This window comes from Zonotrichia leucophrys, chromosome 2 (assembly GCF_028769735.1).
Source record: "Zonotrichia leucophrys gambelii isolate GWCS_2022_RI chromosome 2, RI_Zleu_2.0, whole genome shotgun sequence".
Lineage (NCBI taxonomy): Eukaryota > Metazoa > Chordata > Aves > Passeriformes > Passerellidae > Zonotrichia > Zonotrichia leucophrys.
The window spans coordinates 151,798,839-151,811,886 of NC_088171.1; the positions used below are offsets into that span (position 1 = coordinate 151,798,839).

Consider the following 13,048-nt stretch of genomic DNA (forward strand, 5'->3'; position numbering starts at 1 on the left):
AACTTTCACCCAGCACTGTGGTTTCTCCCCATTGCATGGAAACACATGGAATTTGCAGTGCTGCTGGAGTAAGATTCCCCTCAAATCCAGCACAGGATTCCCATCAAATCCAGCACAGGATTCCTCTCAAATCTGGAGCAAGATTCCCCTCAAATCCAGCACCAGATTCCCCTGAAATTCAGCACAAGATTCTGCTCAAATCCAGCTCAAGATTCCCCTCAAATCCAGCACAATATTCCCCTCAAATCCAGCTCAGGATTGCTCTCAAATCCAGCACAAAATTCCCCTCAAAACCAGTACAGGATTCCTCTCAAATCTGGAGCAAGATTCCCTTCAAATCCAGCACCAGATTCCCCTCAAATAAAACAGAGCTGGAGGCCTTTTTTCCAAGTATCACTATAAAGACCCTCCCAAAATTCAGTGCTGCACTTTTCCTCACTCTCCAGCTCCAAGATTATTTTATTTGCCTATTTTAGCTGTAGTTCTGTTCCTCCAAGAGTTGAAGGGGATCTCCATCCCATTCCCAGCATCCTCAAGCCTGGAAATGCACCAGAAACCCTGGAAAGGGACAGAGCAGAGACGTCTCCAGTCACCTCAGACACCATCACCTTTTCCAGGCTCTTCCTGCCTGTTTCCCACAGGAAAATCAGGAGCAAACACTCAGCAGCTTCTCCAAGCAGGCACAGGGGTCTCCTTTCCAGATTCCAGCAGCGTTTTCCTTACCTTAAGCATCTCCAGCATCTTGGGGTGGGATCTTTACCTGTTTTAAAATCTGGAGCAACCCACCTTGCAGAGATCCCAGGAGAACTTCCCAGTGCAAATTCCTGCAGGGCCAAATTCCTGGTTGTGTCTCAGCATCTAGAAGACAATTCCCGCTGTTGTTTGCAATGGGAACAACACAAACATCTCTGGCCTTTCCTTATCTCAGAGGGATGTGGGAGACCATCCGGCTCTGTGGAGTGTCTGGAGCTGCTGGATGGAAGAAAGTTAGGAAAGGCAGCTTGGAGAAGGCTCCCAAGTGCTAAAAAGAGGAATTCTTTTTAGCAGAGCTGATTTCTCAGGCTGGCCCTGGTGCGGATGCAACAAACACACTCTAGAATAACACAAATCTTTATTTTGTCTGACAATTATCACACACGTGCTATCAAAACAGCTTTTCCTGGGGAAAAATTAGTATAAAACAACGGAGGGGAAAAATAGGTGTCATGTTGGGATCTGAAGCGACGTCTTGGAATACAACAGGGTCGCTGCTGGAAACCTTCGGCTGAGGTTTCTCACTTGGGGAATTCCTCGTGGCTCCTCGGGTGGTCACAATCTCCTGCCAGGCCTGATCACAATCCCACCCTGAGCACACAGATCAAACTTCCCAGGATTCCCAGCAGGACCACGGCGTAGTTGATCCGGATGCTGTTGGCGCCGCTGAAGTTGCACAGGGAGGTCTTGCAGCACTTGGTGGAGTACGCGGCCATCCCGAAATTCACGTTGGTCTCGGGACAGTCTGCAGAGCATTTCTTGGTGATGCGGTGCCCCACGTCATTGCCTGGGAGGAGAAGGGGTGGGAAAGGAGAGCTGGGATTTAGGATTCTGTTGGAAGAGGCAGCCAGAGGAGAGGGTTTGCAATTTCCTTAATTTTCCACTCAGTTAAAGCTCTCAGGGGGTTTGACAGGGCTGGGTGTGAATCCACAAGTCCTGGATCAAGTGTGGGATGCTGGGAAGTCCTTGACTGAAACCCACACCAGCCTAAATCTCTGATTTGGTTGCCCAGGTGGTGGCCATCCAAAGTTTGGCCTCAAGACCTTGGAGGTCTTTCCCAACCTAAATGATTCTGTGGTTCCTGTAGGTCAGCAATTCCAATGCATTCCCAAAGCATTTTTTCAATGCATTCCAATTCCAATTCCAATGAATTTTTTAAAACCAAGTTATTGGCACCCAACCCTTTTCTATTCTCCATCCCAAAACACAACATAGGCTGCTCCTGAAATTTGGGTGTTCCAGCCAGCCCTTCCACAAGGTGGTGAGGCCCTGGCACAGGTTTTCCAGGGAAACTGTGGCTCCTCCATCCCTGGAAGTGTCAAAAGCCAGGTTGGGGCAACCTGGTCTAGTGGGAGTTGTCCCTGGAACAAGATGATCCTGAAGGTCCCTTCTACCTCAAAATATTCACACTCATCACATTGAGACACTTCAACCTCAAAATCATCACTTCTTTCCAACAAAACCATCTATTTCCATCAATTCCCTTTAAAAAAAGCTGCCCACCAACGTCTCTAGAAGAAAAAAATAAATCCCATTTTCTGGGACTCACCAATTCCAACAGTGCTGTACGTGGTTGTGCAGTATTTCTCATGGTCCTCACACTTGTAGGTTTTCATGCAGTTCCAGTTGGAATGTTCATTGTCACAGATGTAGCAAAACAGGGAGGAAGCTGGAAAAAAACACCCACAATACAGATTAGTGATTCCCAGCAATTCCCTCCTGGGGAAAAAAGTGTCAAAAGCCTTGGAAATTACAAGAGGGAAAGTTCTGGTGTGAACAACTTTTCCCAGCAAGTGAAATAAGTTTGGGTTTGATTAATGGAGCTGAGAAAACAAATGTAGAGAGCAAATCAAGTTTTCTTTCTGGACTGGAGATTTTAAGGGGTTAAATTTACATTTTTCAGCCTGAGCAGCATTTTCAGGTGATTTTTTTTTCTTCCCCCAGGATCCACGTTGGCCTCGTTGAAAAACCAACCTCCAAAAGCAAAGTCCTGGCAAGAAGAGGAGGAACTGGCCCAATTCTAGAGGTCAATTTTAAATATTTTCACCCTACATCTGCAGAACCTTGGCCAGACATGAATTAATTAATGCCTGGTGACACCCCCGGGAGCCAAATTGAGGCACCACAGTAAAGGGAGTTCCCTGGCAGAGGCTGCCCTGGACAATGGATGGATTATTCCTATCAGCAGCTGGAACAGGGTGTTCTCCATGATAATTTTTCCTCAGTGACAAGCCAGGTCTATCTCAGAGCCAGAAAAGAAGTGAGATATTATTGGGCACAACTGAAGTAAATTGAATTAAACTTCCAGGCTGGCCATTGGAACACAGATGTGCCTTCTCGTTCCCCAGAGGTGGATCCACAATTGGTGGAAATTGTTTCCCTCCTGCCCAAAATTCCAAGAAATGCTCCTCATTTTGGGGCAGCTGGGCTGCTGCCAGGAATTCCTGCTCCATTGTCACCAGCGGTGAAGAGCTCTTGGTTGAAGGAGAACAAAAATTACAAACCAGCCAGGGGTCTCCATGAGGCTGAGATTTCCCTGGTTCTGTTTTTCCTGACTTTCTCAGCCCAGGAAGGCTAATTATTTTTTTTTTTTTTTCCATAGAACACCCCTTCCAATCCAACTTGATCTTGTTTTTAGCAAGAAAACCCTTCCCAGTGGCCCTTCAATGTTTGTTCTCAATTCAAGCTGTCATCTGAGGCTGATTCTGCCCACGACACTTGGTTAAACAATTCCAGAAGCAGTTTTAAAAGAGAACTGAAAGCCCTTTTAGTCTCTAACTATCCTGAGGAGGAGGAAAAAAGGCCTCCCCTCTGTGACCTGGGGAGCTCTGGGTGTCTCAGCACAGGACTGGCTTGCTCTGAAACCTTCCCAGATGCTTCAAGGAAAGTTGGACGGGGTTTGGAACAACCTGGGACAGTGGAAGGTGTCCCTGCCCATGGCAGGGGGTGGAACAGGATGATTTTTAAGATCCTTTCCAATCCAAACCCTTTAATAATTTTCTGTTTCTCAGCTCTTTTCCAGTGCCAGGTGTTGCAAGCTCAGCAGCTCTTTGTAGCAGGAGGTAAAATCAGCCTTGTTGCAAACTGGATTTAAGTTCTCCCCTCCATCTTTCACTATTTCTCCACCATTTGGGAATTTTCAGCCTCCCACCTCTCCTGTGGAGTTTCTCCACTCCGATCTGGGGGCTCCTGTCCCTCTGCAGGCAAAGCAAAACCCAGACCTGGGGAGAATTATTGCAATTTACAGACCCTGGAGCTCTCCCTGATCTGCTTTTCTGCCAAATTTCCCCAACCACTTCCTGCTGCAGATGGAACCGAGTTCTCAACACGTGCCTGAGAGCAACTGAAAGTGCTGATGCTCCCTAAGTGATCCAAGGAAAATCCCTTCCAGCCAGGAAGCAATAACAGCTCAAACCATTAGAGCTGCTCTAAAGCTTTTCCTGCGTCTGCCCTCCACCCTCCATTAGCTGGAGTTTTGCAAATGCAGCCAGAAACAACCTTAAAGGTGCAAATTGTGCTGGCAAATCTGTGCCCAGCGCCAAGATTTCCCAACTGGATATTCCCCCACAATTATCCAGGTACAACTGGGCCTCCTTTTTTAAAGAGGACAAGAGCAGCGAGTTGTGCATCCCATTCCAAACACACTCCCAGGCACTTAACAGCTCTTCCAATTTATGAGCAAAGAGCTCTGAGGCTTTCAAATACCTGCCAGCAGCCTCATTACCTAATTGGAGTTGTGGGGAATAAAGTGAAATGCTGGCAGGAGATGTGGTGCCAAGAGCAGCCCGAGCTTTCGTCCACAACAGCTCCTTGAGTTTCATTCAGGAACAAAAATCAAAGCACAGGCAAAAAACCCTGAGCCCTGCTTGATTCCTGTCAGCATTTTTCAGGTCGTGTCTTCAGCTGGATATCTGAGGGTGTGAGAAACCAGAATTCATCTCCTCTGGGTCACAGAGAACCCATCCAAGAGCGAGGACTCAACCACACCAAATATTTCTGGCCATGGCTGACACCAAAAATTCCCCGCCAAGACCTCGGCAGCTGCAACAAAAGCTGCCAAACCCTCTCATCCCTCGTTTATCTCCTTGTTTTTCCTCTCCTCTGGTTCTCCCAGCCTCCTTACCTTGCTGGGCACACAGGACTGCAGCCAGCAGGGCCACCAGAAAAGCCTTCATGGTTGGTCCTCGTGCCCTCGGAGCTGGAGCAGTGTGGGAAGATGCACCCCAGGAAGGTTTTATACCAGCCCTGCCTCGTCCCTGGCTTCCTTTGATTGCAATAATTTGAGGTTTGGGCAGTGGCAGCACCCAAGGTGTGATCAGTGCTGGGTGTGTTTGTGCGTAGGGACCTATTATGAGGCTGCAGATAGCAATGTTTTTTTACCTCTCCTTCCCATCCAATCTTTTTTTCCGAGGCCTGCCCCTGTCTGCATTGCTAATTTGTGGAGTAATTGAGCTGATCCAAACACGGGAGTCCCTTTTTTGGGCTGAGCCACAAAACCTGGAGTGAGTCAGGGCATGGCTGACACCTCACTTGCTGGCACCCTCCATCCTTTCTCTCTGCCTTGGAATGGGAGCTTTAATATCTCTGGGAAGTGGGAGAGGAGGCAAGGAAAGATTTTTGGGTTGTCCAGAGCCATTCAGAATTTCTATCTCCCTTGTACAAAATGCTTTAGGCAGGAGGAAGCAGCATTCCTTCAATCATGGAATCACAGAAAGGTTTGGGCTGAAAGGGACCGTAAAGTTCCTCCTGTTCCACTCTCATCCCACTATTTCTCCCTGGAGATGCCACTCAGAGGCTCCAACAGCCCAGGCAGGGATCAGGGATGGGGGTTTGATGCTTTTGTTTTGTTCTCCTGTCCTCCAGAACCATCCAGGGTTTCCAGGTGACAATGTTTGTTGCTCCCTGGAGACCAGCTCCGGGCTCTGTCAGGTTTTTCCAGTCTCCCATGACCTTTCCAGTCTTTCTGGGCTCCCTCCTTCTGCTCCCACACCACCTCTTGACTCAGGGTGCAGGGGAGCCAAATGACTCAGGCTGCAGGAGAGGGACAAAGTGCATGGAGGAGTTAAAAATCTACAAATGGCAGTGAAAATGACTGAGAAATAAAAGAAATTGTTGTCAAAAAGTCTTGGCAGGGCCCTTTGGAGAGAGAAATTAGCAAGGGGGGCTCAGGGTCAAGGTTTGTAAGGTCACAAATGGTGTGGAAACAGAAGAAATGACATCCAGGTGCTCTTTGTTTTCCCCAAATTAATCACAGAATCACGGGATGCCTTGAGTTGGGAGGGACCTAAAAGGAGCAGCGAGGCCAACTCCTGCCCTGTTCAAGCAAAATCCCGGGAAGCTGGACCCATTCCCAACCCCTGTTAGGAGTTTTTTTGCTTTTAATAATTTTTTCTTTGCCCAGTTCCTCTTTTTTTTCTACAGCAGCTTCAACCATCAGTGATTCTGTCTCAGTGTCCAGAGGGTGGAGGGGGATGAGCCCCCAGTTTTCCAAGTTTTCTATTCTGTTCTCTGGTCTGACCTTGAGCAGGAATTTTGAACTATTTCATCTTTTAGCGAGGATGTGAAAGGCCCACGTGACAGATAATGCAGCAACAATATTTCAGAAATAATCTGGGGAAAAAAAACCATTCTCTTTGAGCAAGATTCTTTATAAATGCAGGCATGAAAAACATCAGGCAGGAAACGGGATCTGCTGGAGCAGGGAGGGGAAAAAACAGGTATTAATCCACATGTTTGTTTAAAGTATAACACCAGAATTGTCTCAGTCAGCTGGAAAAATGGAAAATGAGACTTCCTTCCCTTTCATCCCATCAAAAATCCCAAAATGAAAATGAATTATCACCCCAAATCCAGCTCATCTCGAAGCCAATCGAGCAGAAAAATGCAGCTTCTCAGCGGGAAGAGGGAACAAGGCTTGAACACAGCCCACAAACAAGAAAGAAGAAAAGCTTTGGAATTAAAACAAATAAATGAGCAGTAAATAAATTAGGCTGTTAAAACAAAGTGCAGCTGAATAGAAAAAAATGTCAAGTGAGAAATGGGCTGTGGGAAGTGGGAATGTGAGAAAGCTTTTAAATAGATTGGAGAGAGGAGAGGTTAATAATAATAATAATAATAAACAAGATTAATATTTCAGACAGAAGTGGAAAGAGAGAAGCAGGGAGCCGAGAAATATTGGTGCAAAGCAAAATAATTCAAGGCAAACACACAAAGCTTGGGGGGAAATAATTAAGGACAGGCAGAGTGAGGGAAAGGAATAAGATGGGATGGGAGGGAAGTCCCTGCTGTGTGGAAAATGTACATTTTTCTTATGTGCAGACCCTGTTCAGGTGCTAAAAACAGCCCTTCAAGGGGCTGGGAAGGTGCAGAATTCCCAGTTTATCCAACTACTGGGCGCTCCTGTGTGGGCTGGATGGGGAAAGCATGATCTGACCCCTATCCCTGTGTCCCCAGGGAGGCTGCCAAGGCTCTGGGAGGCATCCCAGGCTCTGGCCAGGTCCCAAATCCCAGCTATTCTTGGGCCCTCTTGGCATTGCAGTCACGCCCAGGGCCACTGCAAGGGCTCTGGGCTCCAAGCAGCACCATGACACCGGAGGGAACGGTGCCTTTGGAAGCAAAATCCAGTTTTTTTCCAAGCAAGGGGTGAAGAGATCTGGAAGAAAATCCAGGGCAAAGACAACTGAGGGAGTGGGAGTGTAAATGGTGCCAGGGGAACACGGCAGGGAGGTGTTAAAACCATTTCCCAGGGACATGAAAAAAGCAAGGTTGAGGGGAGGGCAGCAGGGTGAGGCTGGCAGCAGAAACTGGGCCAGGTGGGTGTCGCCTGCTGGGCATCACCCAGTGGGTGTCACAAGGGAAATTAAACAGTTAACAGGGCCTGGAAGTTTCAGGAAAAAGAAACCTTCACCCACTTGGGGCTTGGCAGGCACAGAGGGTGTTTGTGCCAGACTTTGGGAATGCCTTGTGCAAGGCCAGGCCCTTTTGTGTAACTGGAGCCAGACAAAGCGTGGTTTCAACCCGGGATGGAGGGGATGGGATGGAGGCAGATCCAGGGATGTTTCAATGTCAACACTTCCCCCCTTTTTTCTCTCTGGAGGGTGGCTCCAGTCTCAGCTCCCCTCAATGGTGCAGGGAGGAATCTCTGCTTCAGCTCGGGCTTGTGAAGTGCAGCCAAGAGGGAAGGAGAAGGGCCATGGATAAGGCAGGAGGGTGGAGGACAGGGATGGTGCTCCCCGTGTCCCTGAGTCATGCAGATGGTGCAAGAGGTCCAGCCTGACTCCAGACAACACCAGGCTGCTCTGGTTGTTTCCTCTCCTCCTTCCTTGGAGGGTCAGGGAAGGCTGGGTTGCTTCATCTGGGCCTGCAGTAGCAGCAGGGTTTGGTGAAGAAGCAGAAGTGGGAGATTGTGGGGTTCAGAAACACGCAGAAAAGAAGGAAAAGCTGAGAGGGACATTTTGCCTTTTCCACTCAGGCCCGTTGCAGGCAGTCTGCTCTATTCCTTCCTTTCCCAAAGCACATCTGGCACAGCTGCTCTGGCAAGCTCCAAACAGCAGGACACAGCTCCTCATGTCATTCCCATGGCAAATTTTGGAAAATAGATTTGTAGGCAATTTTTATGGTTTAATAGAAGGCTTATACAGTATGTAATTCGTATGTAAACTTTAAAATAAGAAATATTGATTTAGAAATGTTATGGAATAAGATAGATAAGTGTGACATTTTGTGCTGAAGTGAAGGGAGCGACCCAACTTTGTTGGTCAGCATCTGACTCCGATTTATTGATCAAGTAGGCACTTTTTATAACAGTGTTAATTCACTTTCTGCATATTGCAAAATCTGAGCTCCCGATAGGCTGTAGAGAAAACTTCAGCTCCTCCTTTTGTTTACAATACCTGAAGTTAGTTTACTGAAACCAAGATCAGTGTTCTCACCATGATATGAAAAGTTCTCAAAACCTTAATATCTGTTTCCCAGAACGGCCATCTGTTCCCGGAGCAGCCAAGGACAGAATATTGCCTGTTTTTGAGGAAACGGTCTGAGAATCTTGTTGTTTATATAAAAGGTGGCTGAGAACCTAATTATTTACAGAATCAAGCCTGGGAAAGGCTGCTTTTCCCTTAGCTGAATACCTTCATGGCCTCTTTCTTTAAGCCATGCTTGAACCAGGCTCTCCACAATTTTGCCTTTTCCATTTAGGCCTGTTGCAGGCAGCCTGCTCTGTTCCTCCCTTTCCCAAAGCACATCTGGCACAGCTGTTCTGGAAGGCTCCAAACAGCAGGACACAGCTCCTCAGGTCATTTCCATGGCAGAATGTGGGAAACAGATTTGTAGAGAATTTTGGGGCTTTAATAGAAGGTTTATACAGTATGTGTTCGTATGTAAACTTTAAATTAAGAAATGTTGATTTAGAAATGTTATGGAATATGATAGATATTGTTGAGAGAGAAATGGAGTAAGAAAAAAGTTTTAAAAGATGGGTTTGCAATTAAGACTAGATATTTTAGAGAAATAGAACTATGAAAGATGTATTGTTGTAAGACTTATGAGGAGCAGTTTTAGATGACTGACATCAGATGACAGAGGCTACCAAATTTACAGCTGGGATGGACAGGAGTAGCCCAAATCCACCATGTGTGGATGAAATACCAGGTGACCAAAGCTGGCTTCAAGGCCAGGTTGGAGGGAGCTTGGAGCACCACGAGGCACTGGGAGACATCCCTGCCCACAGCTGGGGTTGGAATGAGATGGTCTTTAAGATCCCATCCAAACCAAACCATTCCATGATTCTGAGACGTCCAACTCAGCAGCTGTGATCTGTACCAGGATCAACCTCCTGTTGATCTCAAGACTTGAGAAACTTGAGTCCCTTGGTGTTGCAACCCTGGTTGCTGGGAATTTTAGACTTTCTGTCTAAAACCTTAAACTTAGAGTTTAAGGTTTTACGATATAGAAATATATATAAAGCAAGAAGAAGGACCAGCCTCCACCATAAAACCTCCATCTTGCTTTATATCTATTACTATATTCTAAAACCTTAAACTCTTAAGTTTTCCACCCTGTGATATTACACACTCCCACTCAAACTACACACCCATAATCCCATCGATATTTCTATAATGAGTCTATAATTCAATTTTGGAAGTCTTCTCCATGCCCTCCGGTCAAATGCAGCATTCTCTCGGGGGTCAATGCCTGTCATCACAGAAAATCTTAAATTCTTGGAATCAGGGTTCCAACACTTTGGGTCTGCAGCCGACAGGGAGGAACTGAAGCCATTCCGTCACATTCCCTCATCCTCCAAGATCTAAGGGATTTTTCAGCCCCATCAGCTTGGAGTGACATCAAACAGCTCCATCATGCTCAGAGTCACCCTCCATGACTCACACCCCCAGCAAAATCCTGATGGAAAGGCCAAATCCAGATTCTGTCATCAAGCAGGGCCCCGGCGCCACCCAAGCCATCGGGCCACCAGGCATGGCTTGGGCACACCCCAGCCTGGATGGTCCCCTGGCATGGGGCTGGTGCTTGGAAGCCACTTGGATGTAACCACCCTGTTTGTGGAGTTATGGATGTGAATCATCCTCCTTGGAGCCAGGTTTGTTGTTTGGTGGTGGCATCTCCACAGCCAGGATTGGGAATGTTGGAGACCTGCGGGGTCTGAGGGGAAAAGGGCAGTGAAGAGGGTGGTGGGGAATAGGAGCAAAAGAGGAAAAAGAGAGGGAAAAGAAATCCAACATCTTCTTGGAATTCCCCAGAAATAATTAATTCCAGTCCCCCTCAAGGAGGGGACCACTGGCTGCAACAGCATTTGGGAAGAAATAACCTCTCTCCCTGACAAATCCCATGTTTGCCATTGTTTCTTTCACTGAAAGTTGGAATTTCCCCTCGTCTGATTCCAACCCTCCTGATCCTGTTTCATAACACGAGAAGTCAACATGCAGGAGGTAAAATGGGATTGTCCCCTGCACCACATGATCCCACGGGCCCTGACAAGTTCTGATCCCTCTTTGTTAATCTTGGCCTCTGATAGATCTCAACCATGCCAGGACAAATATTTACAAAAAAAACGCCCAAAATCTTTGCCACTGAATGTTTTGTCTGGGGTTTGAGGAAGACAGGCTGGTGGCACCTGCTGTGTTTTTCTTCACAACACCTCTGTGAGCACTGTGGGGGTTCTGTGTTTATTTTGTGTGTGGTTTTAAATTAAACCTTAAGATCCTGGGTGTCGCTCAAACCTGCCAGGCTGGTGTGACACAGCTCTGGTGGCATTTTGAGGGCATCCCCACGTGTCTGCAGGGCCTCCAAGAAAGTTTCAGTCTCCTGCATTTTGGGTCATCTTCAACAAGAACCAACATTTTCCATGTCTGCCCATTTTCATGTGCTTCGGGTTCTTGATTCATCTCTTCCATGATGGATGTTCCAAGCATGGAAGTGATCCTCTGCTCTGGAGCCAAGAGTTGGAATTTCCAAGGTTGGGGTGAAAGCTGGGAATCAAATGAGATAAATAATTTCATTTTTATCTGTGGAAAATGCGGGATGAGCTCCACAGAAAATCTGTCTGTTCTTCGTGGGATCACAGAATTGTTTGGATTGGAAGAGAACTTAAAGATCATTGAATTCCAGCTCCCTGCCATGGGTAGAGACAGCTTCCACTATCCCAGGTTGCTCCAAGTCCCTTCCAATCTGGCCTTGGACACTTCCAGGGATGTGATATCCACAACTTCTCTGGGAAACCTGTGCGGGGCCTCACCACCCTCCCAGGGAAGAATTCCTTTCCAATATCCCATCTAAATCCACCCTTTTCCACTTTTAATCCATTCCCCCCCTCCCTATCACTATTCTTAATTTATTCCAACTTCTCTGAGTCGGGAGAAGTTGGAATAAATTAAGAGAAAGATCCCAACTGAGAGCCGAAAAACTCAACCAGAGTGGAAAACTCAGCCCACGTATGGGAAGATCCGGATGCTCCGGTTTCTCTCCTGCCCCACTCCCACTGCCACAGCATCAAAAGCCCGGTTGGGTGGTGAGAACCAGAGCTTGGGCTGGTCCTTGTTACGTCCAGAAACTTGTCACACCTCGTGTAATGGCCCTGCTGAAACCTCCCCAGCCACGGCCAGGGACAGCAGGGATGTCTCCAGGGAGAGCCCACGCTGGCGGAGGAGCTCCAGAGCCAGGAAAAGATCTTGGATGAAACCATCCCAGCCCCAAGGGTGTGGCTACCAGGGCACAGAAACAAACAGTCCTATCTGAGAGCTCAATCGTGTCCTCCACTGGAAGAGATGATGGGCATTTTCCCAGGAGGGTTGGCCAAAAATTCAAGGCTGCGTTGTTGTTTGGGTTTAGGGGTTTTTTTAATTATTATTATTTTGGGAAGGCAGGGAATGGTTTTGTGAGGGTGGAACAGAAGGAGGGGAAGGGATTAGTCCAGCTCAGGTGCATCCCTGCACATTTCAGTTGGGTTTGGCTTCTTCCCACCAGCCCTGGGGTTTGGTGAGGGCAGCTCAAGTGCCAAAATCAAATCCATCTACTGGCAGATGATCCCCTCTGAGCCCAGAGGAGAAACAAGGGCTTGGAAACCTCATGGATGGCAGCCTGGGAGGGGCATGGGAATCAAAATCCACCCACACGATCCAGGGAACAACAGAAGTGTTCCAAATCCACCCTGGCTTTGCAGGCACCACCTGCATGCCAAGGAAAGGGCACGGTAGGAACAACTCGCCCTGTGCTGATTGTGTTTGACTCATTCCCAAATTATTAAACTGTCAGGGAAAGCACAACCAGGTCTTGAGGGGACTTGAAAATGTTTCAGCAAAGAATTTCCAAAGCCTTAAAGCTGAGTTTGAGCTGGGAGAGGCATTCCCAAAGTCACAGGCATGGGACAGTGGTGGTTTTGGTTCCTCCAGCTTTGCTTTGCAGCCCAATTACTGCTCAAGGAGCAGGGGAGGAGGAAGGAAAGAGGATCTCCAGTGGAGATAAAGGTCCATGAAAATTTCCAGAAATTTATCCTTCCATTTCTGGAACAACATTCTGGAATGCCATTTCTTGGCATCGGGCCTAGGTTTTGCTCCCTGACTCCCCACGTGGAAGCAAATCCACTTTCCTTCAAGCTGAAAGGGAGATGGGATGAAGGAAGTGCCAACAGAAACAAATTTGGGATTGGCTGAGCACCTGGAGGCCAAAAGCTCTGTCCCAGTTCCCTGGGAATGGCTTTCACTGCGACATCCTGGGAATCTCCTCTCCTCCACAGCACCAAGTGCCTCTGGTGGCACTTCCAGAGCCAAAATCCAGCCATGGC

At 47.6% G+C, this 13,048-nt stretch overlaps 1 protein-coding gene across 1 annotated transcript; it reads right to left on the bottom strand.

Moving 5' to 3' along the window:
• Window positions 1-1,095: 1,095 nt before the first annotated feature.
• Window positions 1,096-5,082, bottom strand: LOC135443430 (lymphocyte antigen 6E-like). The gene is made up of 3 exons (XM_064703650.1): window positions 4,877-5,082; window positions 2,303-2,422; window positions 1,096-1,540 (listed from the first exon to the last, which is right to left on the bottom strand). Exons 1-3 carry the CDS (start codon window positions 4,926-4,928, stop codon window positions 1,332-1,334), a joined length of 381 nt encoding a protein of 126 aa, XP_064559720.1. The 5' UTR covers window positions 4,929-5,082; the 3' UTR covers window positions 1,096-1,331.
• Between the last annotated feature and the right edge of the window lie 7,966 nt (window positions 5,083-13,048).

Excerpts from the sequence above, each read along its gene's own strand:
- LOC135443430 (XM_064703650.1), bottom strand. The coding sequence starts at position 4,928 with ATGAAGGCTTTTCTGGTGGCCCTGCTGGCTGCAGTCCTGTGTGCCCAG. Across the intron at positions 2,423-4,876 it reads AGTCCTGTGTGCCCAGCAAG|CTTCCTCCCTGTTTTGCTAC; the intron begins GTAAGGAGGCTG and ends GTTTTTTTCCAG. Across the intron at positions 1,541-2,302 it reads GTACAGCACTGTTGGAATTG|GCAATGACGTGGGGCACCGC; the intron begins GTGAGTCCCAGA and ends TTCTCCTCCCAG.